Below are 14,853 nucleotides of genomic sequence, written 5' to 3'. Positions count from 1 at the left end.
TTCGATGTATTACATAATATGACTGAGAGGCAGCATATCAGTTCACATTGAATATTACAATTAAAATGACAATAACAATAATGATCACGTTGCTTATTTAATAATAACAACTTTATTTATTTAGCATCTTTTAAAAACAGTTTCCAAAGTGCTTTAGGGACGGCAAAAAGAAAAGATGGATACTCAGGAAGAACATTGAACAACGGACAGCTGGTCAGTCCAAACATGATTTTAAAAAAAGCCATAATGCATTTGTACAACACCAGATAAAATAATAAAATGCCACATCCAAGTAAGGGAATGAACAAGTGGGATAAAAGAAAATAGAGCTCAAAATGATTTTAGTAGTAATGCTAAATAGGTAAAATAAATATAGAATTAAATAAATAAAGGGTAATAGAGAACAAAATCAACATTTAGGCAAAAAAATCATATACGATTAAAAAATATATTGAAATAGACGATTCAATTCAGCACGGGAGACACAAACTAATATTTGGGAACACTGAAAAATACTGCTTTAACTTCAACGTCCAACCCCGGATGTGACGTTGGACCACAAACACAGTTTCGTGACTTTTCATTGGCTGATGCTGAAACCGACGACCTGCCTGTTCTGAAGAACCAATGAACCGCAGGAGAGCTGGACGTCGCATGTGAGTAAAACTGTGGTGTTTATTTCATCTAAACTCAGAATTTCGTAAAAACTGGCAGACAGCGACAGCACACTATTTGTATGTTAACTGCTTGGTCTGTGAAAGTTACGTGTAGTTTGGTAAAAACGGTGACTTTCGTGCGTTGTCTGTTGTTGCTAGCTAGCTAGCTAGCTAACTGGTTTGTAGCTAATGTTATCCGTTAGCATAGTAGCTGCCTCAGTATTTGTAGTGGAAGCATTAGCCCCAGTTACAGCTAATAATGTAATTATAATATACTGACAGCACACATGCCGCTGTTTCTATAGTTGAATTTATGTTAGCTTAAATTGAATATTCAGCGAGCCTAAAACCACATAAAGTGAGTCAGCAGGACACACAATTAGCTATTTCAATTTATCTTAACAGGGATTCCGCGATAATTTTTTTTATTGCAAGAGTAAAATGACAAATTGGCAGAGGTGGAGAAGAGTAACGTTATTTCAAAATAATATCACTCAAGTAGAAGTAAAAAGTAGTCATCCAAAAAAAATTACTCAAGTAAGAGTAAAAAAGTATTTGGTGAAAAGACTACTCAAGTACTGAATAACTGTTTGATTGTAATGTCCGATTTATTTTTTTTTTAGAAATGATGTGATCAGAGAGACAAAAATGTAAAATAATGTGCAAATTCTGGTATGTCTAAATAATAACATAAAAAAAGCAAAAATAACATCTTTAGAAAATGACAAGTTAAGGCACAAGAAACACAAATTTCCAAATATCAGTTTTTCACAACGTAAAGCTTTTGAAACAAATACCTGAAGTAAGGGAACGTTTTTATGCTTGAACAGTGCAAACTACTTCCAGTGACAAGATATACTGTATTTCACTTCCCTCCAAATGGCACAGGCTCAGTAGATAGAAAAAGTAACATTACAAATAGGGCTGGTCCAGAATATCTGAATATTCGGTCGTGGGGTCCCTTCCGTCAAAATAAAGCAGCTCTAAAGTGGTAAATAAAAAAGTAACGAGTCAAGTGTAGCCCAGTGTAACGGAGTAAGAGTAGTGTTTCTTCTTCACAAATCTACTCAAGTAAAAGTAAAAAGTATGGCAGAGTAAAACTACTTTCAGAAGTACATTTTTTTCAAAAAGTTACTCAAGTAAATGTACTGGAGTAAATGTAACTCGTTACTACCCACCTCTGCAAATTAGCATAAATAAGTGCACTCATGTGACAACAAATATGTTGCTGAAATAATAAGCATTGGATAACTGCACTATTTATATTGCAACATCAATTAACAGGTTGCACAATTCAATTCAGTGTATGTAGTGCCAATTCAAAGCTTGTGTTATCCTAAGAGGCTTCACATAGTAAGGTTAAGGCTGTATAAAATTCTATAAAGAAACCCAAAAACTTTTACTAGTCGCTTGGATTCCCTTTCTGGAAACACTTGGCAACTGTGGGATGAAAACTGCTCCTTCCAAGTAGAAACCTCAGACAGAACCAGGCTCAAAGCTGAATTAAAAACTACAGACACAAAGAATAGGCACTCTACACAGAAAAATTCACACATATAGGCCAAACAATAGTCACCACAGGTGAAAAGTGTCGGCACATGTTTTTAAAATTCTGCTCTAATTCATTTTACTGGTAGTTGCGAAAAGACATCAAGATGAAGAAATATGATTAATATTTTGAATGTAGTAGGGACTTTATCTGCTACTCTTTGGAGCCATTCAGGACCCCTTGTTTCTATCAGGGACAGAGCACAGTAGATTAAAAGACATGAATCACTTCTGGATGTAATGCAAGTGTGTACAAGGACCTTTGCAGCTGAAGTGGATTAGATAAAACACGACCTTGCTCCACTGCAAAAATTGAAGAAGGCAGATTTTTGAGACATTTTTGATATGTGGCTCAAAAAGTTGGGAACTATTCCCCAAACTTTGACTGCAAGGCTCCATGAAGTTTCCCAGAAAACCAAACAGTTCAGCTGATTCTGAAAACTATCTGACAGGACAAATCAGCAGCCTTTTGTTCTTCTTTGCTTCAGACATAAGCGAGGGCCAATATATGTATATTTAGAACAAAAATAGATTAAATGCTGATCCCTGTGGAAGACCATCCTGTATTTATCCACATAAGTAGGGTATACAGCATCATTCTAGACCCTTTATATTTGGTGGCACAGACTGAGGGACACCAGGCAAACTCTTGAGAACACAGAGGTTATCAGTTTAAGAGAATGGCATGGCCCAGAATTTAGCAGCTGCTGCACAAATCAAGTTGCAGCAAGGATGATGTGAGAATCACTGGCTGTGGAGTGTTTGGGATCAATGATTGCAGCTGATTGAGCAGGCTGTTCAGCTGTGGATATCAGATCACCACCTTTCCAATAGTTTGGACATGGAGGTCTGTAATTTTATTTATTTATTTATTAACCTTTATTTAATCAGGAGAAATCTCATTGAGACTAAGAACCTCTTTCTCAAGAGAGTCCTGGCCAATATGGGCAACAGCAAATAGACAACACTGGCACAATTAAGACACGGTTGAAATACTAGTAATAAATAAAGAAGATTACATTTACAAGCAAATTATGGAAAAACAAGTGCATGTTGTGGAGCAGGCCTTGAGAACTCACAGATTGGATTGAAAAGCGCTCAGTGAGATTAACTCAGTTTCCAGTCTTTTTGCAACATATTCCATGCAAATGGTGCAGAGGAAACAAAAGTAGTTACTGCTTCAAGATCATAAACTAAAGAAGTCAAATGTGCTTTTGAGTTTGGTTTGCCAACGTTCCACGTCAATGTTTGCATAACAACATCTAGAGATTGTCATGTGTTGATGAAGGCCAGCGCAAGAGCTGTTTTTTTTTGGCCTGCTTTTGTGTTGTGGATCTGTTTCCTTGTAAGTCACATAATAAGCTATTAACCGAACTGTTTTCCTCAAACAGCTCTCACTCACAGAGGAGGGGTGCACCATCAGGAGGACAGTGGAGACAGATTAACAAAGATCAGTGGCAAGATGAAGGTACACCGCAGGTGAGAGAGGTGGTCGGGGAGGCGCAGAGACCCGGACAACATGGAAGGGAAGCAGCGCCCAGAGGGACCTGCCAGACCATGTGTCCGGCTCGCGAGCTTCGGAACCGCGAGGCTCAGAACCGCCTCCACCGTTTGGAGATGTTACCAGGCACAGACAGAGATCGCCGGCCGAGAGGAGACCCTCTGCGTGCCGTCAAGGAATACTCCAGACCAGCAGCTGGGAAAGACTCGACAAACCCCGCTGAGCTCCGACCGCCTGCTGTGCTGCTGAAAACTGTGTGTTACCTTATAGATGAAATTACTGCCTCCTCTCATCAGCATCCGTGGACTGAGGTCAGTAGTATTTACACACCTCTGCTCCTTTATGTTTTAGTCAGGAAAAACTGTAGATCATATATTTTGAGAATTCTTCACGTAGAGATGAAACTAATGCAGCTGAAATACAAGTAATGTTTATGTTGTACTATAGAACTCAATAATGTACTTGGCCCAACTTCGTATAAGATAAGATAAAACGTAAGCAATCTTGAAGAAAATTCTAAAAAAAGCAGTGCTTGGTTTAAAATAAAATAAAAGCAATAGGATGTACGAATAATACAGTACTGAAACTACAAATGAGTGAGCTAAAATATGATTAGAGTAGAAAAAATAATGCTGGCTATGATTCTGAGATAGTAAAGTAATATCAAACATGATAATAAAATACTGTAAATTAAACTGAAATATTACACTTGAGAGAGAAATAATGCAGATTAAATTGTCGTGTTCCATGTGATAAAAGCATACTGCACATGAAAACAACATGTACATGTAGAAAACCATTCTTTGTATTACAAAGAAGACATAACAGGACCAGATAGCCATCTTTTAATAATAGTTTTTTTGAACCTATAGTGCAATTTTTCAATGTCAGAACACCTTTTGTACATAGCACCGATTTTTGAGACTGGATTTCTTGTGATCTCTCTTGTTAAAACTCGAGTACTCAAGTATGCGTTATGCTACCATGTCAGCTTTATCTGTATTGCAACTGAGATTAACAAAATCATCATCTAATGGCTGTAGAATCTGTTGAAATTAAACATCTGGTAGAAAAACTGAGTGGAATGTAATTTTATTGGCTTGTAAAACTGATTCTAACATGACTGATTAGTTAGAAGCCCGGCAAGAGCATTTCAGGCTGCATAAATGCATGTATTCTTGCCTTCCAGGTGTACAGCTTCGTCTTTGATCGGCTGCGCAGCGTGAAACAGGACATGATCATCCAGAGGGTGTCTGGGTCGGACTGTGTGGCCATTTTAGAGCGCACGGTGCGTTTCCTCATCTACGCTTCCTACCGTCTTTGTGGCGAACCGCTGCGGCTCTACGACCCTCGCATCAACGACACTCACCTGCAGGAATACCTGAGTTGGCTGTTAGGCTGCTACGCAACTGGATCAGAACCACACCCCAACCAGGAAGAGTTCCAGGCTCTCGCTTTGCTGTACAACTTGGGTTGGTTTTCTTGTTTAATACTTGCTGCTCTGGTGTATTTCTATGCACTGGAAGTGTCATATACTCAGAAGTGTGTCATAGACACCGACTAATGATGCAGAAATCCTACCTGAATAAGACAATGAGAACAATAAAACTTTAAATATAGAATGATTTTGTCAATATCATACTCCGTTGCCCACATTCTGTCATTTTTCTGTACTTTTTACTCATCTCTGCAGATTAAAAAATGTTGCTTTTGAAAGATATTTGAAAGGCTGTTCACCAGCAAAGCGGTTATAAAATAATTTGTTCATCCTTGCTGTTTTTCCTCGACTCCCCAGGTTCAGTTCGTGCCACGCAGCACATCTTGGAACTCCCAGAGCGACTCCGCAGCGCTCCAGCCATCACGCTCGCTCTTTCCATCAACCAGGCGTTTCTGGAGCGAAACCCCGTCCGTCTGCTCCGGTTGGCTGGCAGGCTGAACTTCCTGCAGACCTGTGCGCTTCACCGTCACCTGGCGGCGTGTCACAGAGATCTGCTGCTGATATACAGCCACGGATTCAGCAGCCGCAACTGTTGCTTCCCTCTGGAAAGACTTTCTCAGCTCTTGTCTTTGGACACGTTGCTTACAGCTCAACTCTGTCAGACGTACGGAGTCGAGGTCAACCAGGACAAGCAAGTGGTTTTCTCCAAAGCTGCTTTCTCTGAGCCAGAACAAGGAAAACTGCACTGTAAACTGTATCACAGCATAGTGTCTGAAAAACAGAAAGACCTGATTGTTCAGAGCATCATTCACGGCTGCGCTTGAGACAGAAAAAGAGTAAAAACAGGGAAATAGTCTGTTTCTCCTTTCCCCTCCACAGTGGCATTTGCAGGGAAGGACGCTTATTGGTATCATATTTCTACTTAGTCTGACTTGCTGGATGCAAGCTGCAGGTACAATCCTACCATTTCAGGTGGCTTTCTCCATCCGGATCTACAATCTACATGTTAACATTTTCATAAACAGTCTCACTACAGCAACAGCCTCCAAGCAAGCAGCCTACCACACTGAAAATTTTATGGAGGCTTTAAGGATAATGAGGTGCAGCAGGGCTACAAATAATACCCTGTTTTTTTTGGTATTAATAGAGAAATTGTCTGGTTTTTCCACATAGAACTCTCAGTATAATATGGAGGGAATTGAAATGTTTTTTCAAAGACACTTCTTGATATCATATTTGTACTTAGTCTGACACAGATTGTAGGTAGAATCCTGCCATTGGCTGTGAATTTCAGGTGGCTTTCTCCTCCCTTATCTACAGTCTAAATGGTAACATTTTTAAAATCCGTCTCACTTCAACAACGATCTCCAAGTGAGTAATCTTCCACACTGAAAATTTAAAGTATTGTTAAGTATTTTCTTTTTTTTTTTTGTAGAGTAGTGAGTTGTAGGGAGGCTTCAAGTAATATGATGCTTTTTTTTTTTGGCATTAATCGGAAAATTGTCTGTTAGCTCCACGTAGAACTGACAGTAAAATATGCAGGGAGCTGACATCAGGTTGAAGGACACTTGTGGGCATCGTGTTTCTACTCACTTGGTCCGACTCAGCAGATGCAGGCTGACAGTGTGAGTGCCTTTCACACTGCTTTCTCCTCCCCTTCTGCTGTCTATTGATTAAACTTGAAAATCGTTTTTATTATGGGAAACCTCAACAACAGACTCCAGATTAGCAACTTACCGCACTGAACATTTAAAGTTTTGCTGAGGATTTGCTAGTTTGTTTGGTTTTTTTAGATGAATTAGAAATTTTGATCACAGTTCCCTAATTCCCGCATGCAAATGTTACACCAAAACTTTTTTTCCGTCACTATTTTTAGGGAACATCAAAATCCAGCCATGGACTTAGCACCACAAACAAGAAATACAAACAAGCCCAGCACTTTATTTCCCCTACAGCAGAATGAAAATGACATGCAGCAAGACTACAAGTAACGTGAGGGATTATTTGGTATTCGTAGGGAAACAGTTTGCTCCACAGAGAGTTCACTGAAATTTACAGGGAATTCAAACCTTATTCTCGGACACTTGCAAGCATCAGATTTCTACTCATTTAACACATATCCGTAAAGCCAAGTTTCTCTTGTTGTCTGAGCCTCATGGGTACAAATTATTTCTCTGGTGCATAACACATGTATGTTTTTATCAACAAAATGTATTTGATTTTTAAGAAACATATCCAGGCTGTTGTCAAGCCGATGGTCTGCTAGTTACCTGAGCAAATGTCAACTTACTGTAATGACTTTAAGATGTGAATTACTTTTATATCGCTGCCGTTTATTGGTTATATTGAGCCGTTTAAATATTCTGTTGATACCATGTAATGTTTTGTGTTGATTTATTCTACAGAAATGCAGTATTTTGGAAACATTTCAATAAATGTTTGTTACCTCAGAGAGCTGACTTTTACTTGAGATGATGCATTAAAGCGCATTGGCCACTGGAGGGCAGCAGAGATCTGCACAGGGCATCACTGCAGAAGGCGAAAAATAAGTGGAGAAAGTAGAATTATATGCATTGTGTTTTTGAAGTTCCTTTAAGTGTAGTTTCGTTACGATGCAGTGTCAGATAAGTGGAGTTAGTTGCAGGTGGCGCTTTTTGTGGGTTGAGCTGGAAGCCTGCAGGTAATTTACAGTCATGCTCTTGCAGCAGAGAGGAGGTATTAAAGTGGATGAAGCGCAACCCCTTGACTCTGCTGCAGGAGCAGGACGCACAAACACGGAGATCCTCCTGAACCACCGGAATAACGAGACCTGCACGGATTACTTTTAATCATTTTTTTCTTTACGGTGACATTTGTGCGGCGCTGAAGTGGGAGGACACTTGGATTTGTAATGCTGAAATATGAGAGAACGGAACCGGGGCGGGTGAAGAAGGCACATGGGAGAGGACTGTTCGTGCACTCTGGGCTCTAAAAGAAAAAGAAAAGGATTTTTAGCGGAGAAGTGTATGTTTGGGGGATGATTACAACAAGTTGATGTTTTTTTTTCTGGTTCCGGACGAATCTGTGCAACAACAAACAATGGATAGATAGATTGACCCGAGAGGAGCTGCAGAGACGTTTCATTTAAGTTTGTACATCAGAGTGTGTAGAGGATCTCATTCAGAAGAAGAGGAGAGGAGAGAGAGCAGATATCCAGAAGAATATCTCGGTTTACTGGAGCCAAAATGTTGCGGTTGTCTTTGACAGCTTTAAGTCTTTCCTGGACTTTGTTCTTCTGTAACGTGAGCAGAAGTTGTGCACAAGAAAGACAGTAAGTAGCCTGAGTTTGCATGTGGTGACTTTGGGTCAAATGTTTGCACAGCAGTGTGAATAAAAACTCTCAAAACTTTCAAAAAATATCACTATTCAGTTTATAGCACTTTTAAGGTTTTAATGCATTTTTTGAGTAATAATTCCTGCAAAAACAAGGTGTTCTGTGTGAATATACGGGCAATTCTGTACTATTTCCAACCCTTGGAATTTATATTTTCATTCACAGCTGTGTCACACAAGCTGAGAAAACCCTGCTCTGCTGATTTTGTTGCAATAACCCCTGACCTGTTCATATAAATAGACAAATTCCAGGTACATTGATGCCATCAGTCAGCTGCTTCAGGGGTTTAATTCTAAGAGTTAATAGCAAAACATTCTGAGCATTTCTTCCAGGGAAAGGTAAAGAGTGCAGCTGGAAATTTACAATCACATTTCGGCTTGATTTGTAAACTAGAACTTATATTTTTGTGTTCAACAAGTCTGCTGAAGGAGAAGTTTGGGTCTGAGAACATAAAACCATGTGACCGACTGCTGTTCACCTACAAAGGAGAACACAAATCCTTCTCAGCTCTCAGAGGACCAAAAGTTGGCAAAAAGAAAAAAAAAACCACAATAAGATCTTGAGTACATGGAGCCGTGTGACTCTGTACACCACCTGATCCGGACTCATCCAGGAGCTGGTTAAACTCACTGTAGATCAAACACACAGAGTCAATTTCCTCGTATTATCTTCCTCCTCCTGAAGCCTTATTTTCCAGGGAGGAGGGGATTTTCTCATGACTTTCTCTCTCTGGAAACTGCTGTTGCCTCCGGCTGTAATGCTGTAGTGCCGTAATGCCAACCACCTGATCCCTCTCTCGTGCATGCAGTTGGGCTCTGTGCTCAGGGCTTTGCTCACCCCTAATTTGCGTGATCTTCGGTTGGATTTTTTAGGAGGCGAGTTGGCCCGTTGGATGCAAAAAAAAAGCAAAAAGCTGGACTGAGTGCAATCAAGAAGTTGGATTCAAGAACTCCTGCAACATGTGGGTGGCACAAGTGATTTAGAGATGGATTTAGGTTCCTTAAATCAACACAAATGCTACAAGTTCCCAAACACAGCGCATCCCTGCTCCACACACCCCCAACTCACCTACTCTACAGATTTATTACTGCAGAATCACTCTAACAACAGCATCTATTATTCTACCTTTGGTACCTGAGAGATGCCGCCCATCTCCGCCAGACATCCAGATAGTCTTTCTTCCAAATAAAACTTCAAATTGGGCTTCTTTTTTTTCTTCCCCCCCCCCTTCAGACCCTGTTTATTAGCATCAAAGAATGACCTTTACTGTGTGACCTCAGTGACAGGCTTCTTCCTTCAATTAAATGTCAGAGTGACTGTGTGGAATCTCAGTCGTTATTTTTTCAAAAACAGACGCCAAGCTTCTGTCAGAGGTGCCAGACCACCCAAAGAAAAACAGTCGAGCAGAAAGCCCATTGGCTGACAGGTACCTACCGTGTCCCTGGTAACCGCTGCAATTAAACCTGATCTCGCTGCACAAATCCATGTGGAATGTCCCTGTTTGTATGCTGGTCGGACAGAAAGAAACTTATTTTATGATTTTGCATCACCCCGTTCCCCTAAGATCAGGAATATATTCCTCCTGAATGGTGTCTCTTTGACCTCTGACCTCTCTTCTGTCTCCTGCATCTCCTTCCTCCTCTGATCTGTCCCTCTACTTTTACTTTCTCCTCTCAGAGGCTACCTGGTCGCTGCTCCCTCCGTGTTCCGTGCCGGCGTCGAGGAGAGCGTCAGCGTCACCATCTTCAACCCAAAAGCAGAAACTCGCGTGCAGGTGCAGCTGTCGGTGAAGGGACAGACGGTCGCCCACAGCCACGGCTCGGTGCTCGGTGAGAAACAACTTCCTCAGCTAAGGTTACGCTGACACAGTGGGAGAGAAGAAGACTTGCACTGACAAGTTGAGCTGCTAGATATCCCAACATTTGTGCGATTTATTCAAAGTACGCTGAGCTCACACAGGTACAGACACACAAAGATTGAAAAACGCACCTCTACGCATGATCTTTGATAGGAAGCATCAGCTGAGCCCGTCCCACCAGTCACTGAGTGTATACAGTGTGTGATTTGTTTGACAGCAACAGTAATAGATGGTGCTAGCTCTGCCTGATGTGGCATACAGACAGGTTGCAGCTGGATTTCCGAGCAAACTCAACCATAGTAGCTTTTATATTTAGTTAGACAGATGCTTTATTCATCCCTGTGGGGAAATTGAAGGTATTCAACAGCTTACATGTTAACCCTCGTGTCGTCCTGTGGGTCAAATTGACACGTTTTAAAGTCTGAAAATGTGGGGAAAAAAATTATTTTCATAGTGAAACTTCTGATGTCCACATTTTCAACAGTTTTGGGAAATCTTTGAACATTTTTTGGTGGAAAAAAGAAATGTTAAAAATGTTTCTTAAGAACATTCACAAAAAAAATCTGTTTTGTGAATGTTCTTAAAGAAAATATTAGAAGTTTTACTGATATATATGGAATCACTTTAGATAGTTTTAGGATTTTTTGGAAGATTTTTACTCATTTTTTGAAAATATTTACAAGAATTTTCTTGCTAAATTTGGGTTTTTGTTGTTTTTTTTTTTACATAAAACTTTTAAGGGAAACTTTTAAGGAATTATTGGAATTTTCTTCCTGAAGGTTTTGCAAATTTTCAGAAATTTTCGGGAATTTTTTGCAGAATTTTGGGATTTTTTTCCAGACAAGGAAACAACATTTTTTGGTGCCCATAAATGAGGATAACAGGAGGGTTAAATAAGGAAAATAAGGTGCAAAATAACATGCAAATCATGCAGGTAGAGGAAATAAGATGCAAAATTATGCTTTTTTTTTTTTTTTTTACAATAAAAGAGTATTAAACATCTAAATACAGTATAATAATGGTATAGAAGGGGGTTCTTGGGTCATTTATTGCATATTGGTGTATTATACAGATTGTATGTGAATCACTTTAAGTCTCTCCTCTTCTCTGTTCCAGACAAAGGCACCATCAAACTGAAGGTGAGTGAAACTTGTGCGTTCGTTCTCTCGGCGGCGGTGACAGCTGCACAGTAGTGAGAGCGCCGCTGTCCGTTGTGTGCACATTCCTCAGGCAACATGCAAATCAACACTAACGTTATTTGTAATGCAACATCTGTCTCCGCTCATTCATTGGGAATAAGGTAACAGCCCTGATGTAATATGCAACAGCTGTTGACGTGCATGTACGGTCCGCCGCCCCCGAAGACTGGAATAGATCAATCTAGCAATGCACGACTCGATTCTCCGTCTCCCCTCCCTGTAACCTCCACCCTCATTCTCGTGAAATACTGTCATGTGTTGCAGCCTGGCATCCTCCTCGGGTCTTTTAATGTTGCTCTCTGTTATTCTATAACCCGTAGTTTGTTAAAAGTACTAAATCATTGGAAATAACTTCAAATTGTGTCACCATACAAGCCTTAAGTAAACATTTCAGCCCTAATTTCCTTCTTTTTGACTTGGTGTTTGTGTGTTTTTATGCCACCAGGTTCCCTCTGGGCTCCGAGGTCAAGCCCACCTGAAGGTCTGGGGGAACCGACACCTCACGGAGGGAGGTTACATCTTCCACAACTACACCACCGTCACAGTGGAGAGCAAAGGCTCAGCCGTCTTCATCCAGACCGACAAGCCCATCTACAAACCCAAACATAAAGGTTCCCTCATAGTGCGCCTGGTAGTTGATCAGTTAATCACACAGAAATGAGGCACGTTGTTAGCGTTAGTGGGGATCAGTCAGTAGATAGAGGATATTTAGCTGGATAACTAATAGAGAAATAAATGTTGCATTTGTGACAGTACAGTTTAGTATTTTAACCCATCAAAGTAGCTCATACTTGCTGCAAAATTTTCAGAAATACTAGATGCATAAATGCATGAAGATTTTCATGATAAAAGAAGTAATCTTGCTGTGTGTTCTTTACAATATTGTGTTTCTTTTTTTGTTTTTAGTGCTCATCAATGTTTACACAGTCACCTCCGACATGAGGCCAGTGAATGACAAGGTAATTCTATATTTATGCCATTATAAAGCCAATAGAATAGGATAGAATTCCTGTATTAAAATTAAGCAGCAATCAGACAACTTATTTTAATAGTACAGTCAAATATGTGCAAATATAAAATAGAAAATATAGTAGAAAAATAATTGAACTGTTAGAAACGGTGACAGATTATTTTTGTAAGAATGGCTCATTCATGTATTAAAAGTATTAAAATAATGGTTTAACTGATGTTGCACATCTGGATATTGCACTGGTGAACGTATACAAAAATGTATTAACCTAAAGTAGTGTAAAAAGTACATATAAAGTTCTATGTTGCATCTCCAATGGGTGCACATCAGACAATAACAACAAAGAATTGAGTAATAATCTTTAGTACAAAATGAACAGGATTTACATTGAAACCTGTAATTTAATCTACAGCTTGCATTACAGAAAATACAAATTCTGAATGTCCACGCCTCGATTTACATTATTCAGTTGATTCATTCACATATATTCCAATACATTGACATGACACTCATTATGAACACTGTTCCACCTGGTCCATTCAGAGTGCAGAGAAATGTACAGTCACCTATTCACAGAAGCCAAGCGAGAGTCATTTCTCCTGGAATGTGAGCAATGGCTCTGAATATAACTGTGCAACTGTGCAGACAGACGCTTTATTGATGTTTGCAGCTATAAAGGAGCTGCAGGTAAAGGGCAGCGCTCACTTTCACAGATGGATGATTGTTGGATGAGGAATGAGTCGGGTGAAGTGTTGACATGAGAATCCTCTGTCTAGTTTTTATCTAATTGGTCGTGTACTTGTGTTACTTCTTGCAGATGGAGGCGTATGTTCTGGTGAGGGACCACCCAGCGCTGGCAGAGCCACGTCCGGGAGGGACAGTGGCAATTTTAGTTCCCAGCCTGGTTGGAGATTACAGAGCAGAAGTCAGGGCAGCTCACCTAGATAACAGGGTGCTCTTTGGAACAGTACGAGGATAAACAACATGAAAGGAAACCTCTTCTCTTCTTCTTCTCTTTTTTCTTCTTCTTTGCTTCTCCTATTCCTTTCTTCTTCTTTACTTCCATCTTCCTTTCTTCTTATTCTTTTCTTGTTCTTCTTTTCATCTCCTCTCTTCCTTACTTCCCCTACTCCTGCCCTTGTTCTTCTCTTCTTCCCCTCTCTTATTCGCCTTTTCTTCTTCTTTTCTTCTCTCCCTTTCTTCTACTTTTTCTTTTATTCTTCTTCTCCCTCCTCCTCTTCTTCTTCTTCTTGTCTTCTCCTCCCTTCCTTCTTCTTCTTTTCTTCTTCTTGTTCCTCTTCCCTTCTTCTTTTTCTCTCATACATCTTGTTATCCCTCTTTTGCACTTTCCCAGATATTGTCACATCTTGAAACCCCTGCAGATTCAAGATTCAAGAGTTTTTATTTGTCAAATACAGTGAAATGCAATCAATATGATAAAAGAACGATTTTGTAAAAACAGTAGAAAATGAGAAAAAAAGTCACAGCATCATAAATAATGAGGAGATAGAGAGAAATAACAAGCTTCTTCTTCTTAAGAATCTAAGGGAATCCTACCTGACAGCCTGTAACAAGCACACAGATGCTTTATTTTTTTACTTTTTGCTTGTTCTGTATGTAACATAAGGAAAAGTTGAGAAGGTATTTTAACAGCAGTCTCTGGGTCAAGTTCAGTTCACAAACTAAACAGAATAATTAATTCAGCAGTTTAAGTTAAAAAGCTGCATTTCCACTGTGTAATAACAGCATGTAAAAAAAAACACATGATGTAGTAGTTTTTCATGTTTCCGATGTAATATCCAAATCTGATCCTTCAGGATCCAAGAGGATCCAGAATGGTCCAGTGGAAAGGGCTTAAATCTGTCTGCTGTGGTAAGCCACATCTTCTGCAGTGCATTTACAGCATAATGTTGTAGCTTAAGCATTTACATTTAATTGCAATTTTTCTCTAAGTGAGTTAAATAAAAAAGATTTCTTACATTTTCTTCCGTTTAGTGGCACAATTCACTATATTTCAGTCCTCATTAGGAGCATATATGGTGACATATTACGCTTACATGGTGTAGAACACACTGGCGTTGAACGTGTTAACTAAATTTTTCTCTCTTGTAGGGGTTGTGAACATGAGTTTCCCTCTGTCTGACCAGCCTGTGTTTGGAGAGTGGTTTATCTTCATGGTGGTGCAGGGCCACACCTATAACAAGTCGTTTGAAGTGCAGAAATATGGTACGGACCTATACAGATAGAGAGATAGAGCTCTTTGTGCAGCAGTTATTAGCATTGTTTATCAAGAGAGCTTTTGTTTTTTTT

The 14,853-nt window shown here is 39.7% G+C and overlaps 2 protein-coding genes across 3 annotated transcripts in view; both read left to right on the top strand.

Annotated features, from left to right (window-relative positions):
• Positions 1-581: 581 nt before the first annotated feature.
• sac3d1 (SAC3 domain containing 1) lies at positions 582-7,595 on the top strand. Its single transcript, XM_023277756.3, has 4 exons — positions 582-656; positions 3,596-4,016; positions 4,895-5,177; positions 5,501-7,595. The coding sequence occupies exons 1-4, from the start codon at positions 628-630 to the stop codon at positions 5,965-5,967; spliced, it is 1,200 nt and encodes a 399-aa protein (XP_023133524.2). The 5' UTR covers positions 582-627; the 3' UTR covers positions 5,968-7,595.
• Positions 7,596-7,788: 193 nt separating this feature from the next.
• The window catches only part of cpamd8 (C3 and PZP like alpha-2-macroglobulin domain containing 8), a 45,823-nt gene continuing 38,758 nt past the window's right edge, over positions 7,789-14,853 (top strand). The window contains exons 1-8 of one of the 2 annotated variants that reach the window (XM_023277580.3): positions 7,789-8,453; positions 10,194-10,345; positions 11,491-11,513; positions 12,019-12,184; positions 12,480-12,532; positions 13,361-13,378; positions 14,361-14,415; positions 14,656-14,769. In XM_023277580.3, the coding sequence (XP_023133348.2) occupies positions 8,368-8,453; positions 10,194-10,345; positions 11,491-11,513; positions 12,019-12,184; positions 12,480-12,532; positions 13,361-13,378; positions 14,361-14,415; positions 14,656-14,769 (667 nt within the window). In that variant the 5' untranslated portion in view covers positions 7,789-8,367. Of the gene's footprint in view, positions 8,454-10,193; positions 10,346-11,490; positions 11,514-12,018; positions 12,185-12,479; positions 12,533-13,360; positions 13,511-14,360; positions 14,416-14,655; positions 14,770-14,853 lie in introns of those variants that run through there. The other variant, XM_055018044.1, reaches the window with a different exon arrangement.

Source organism: Amphiprion ocellaris, chromosome 2, assembly GCF_022539595.1.
Source record: "Amphiprion ocellaris isolate individual 3 ecotype Okinawa chromosome 2, ASM2253959v1, whole genome shotgun sequence".
NCBI lineage: Eukaryota > Metazoa > Chordata > Actinopteri > Pomacentridae > Amphiprion > Amphiprion ocellaris.
Note: the sequence above shows the minus strand (reverse complement) of the source record. Positions and strands in the feature narration are given on the sequence as shown.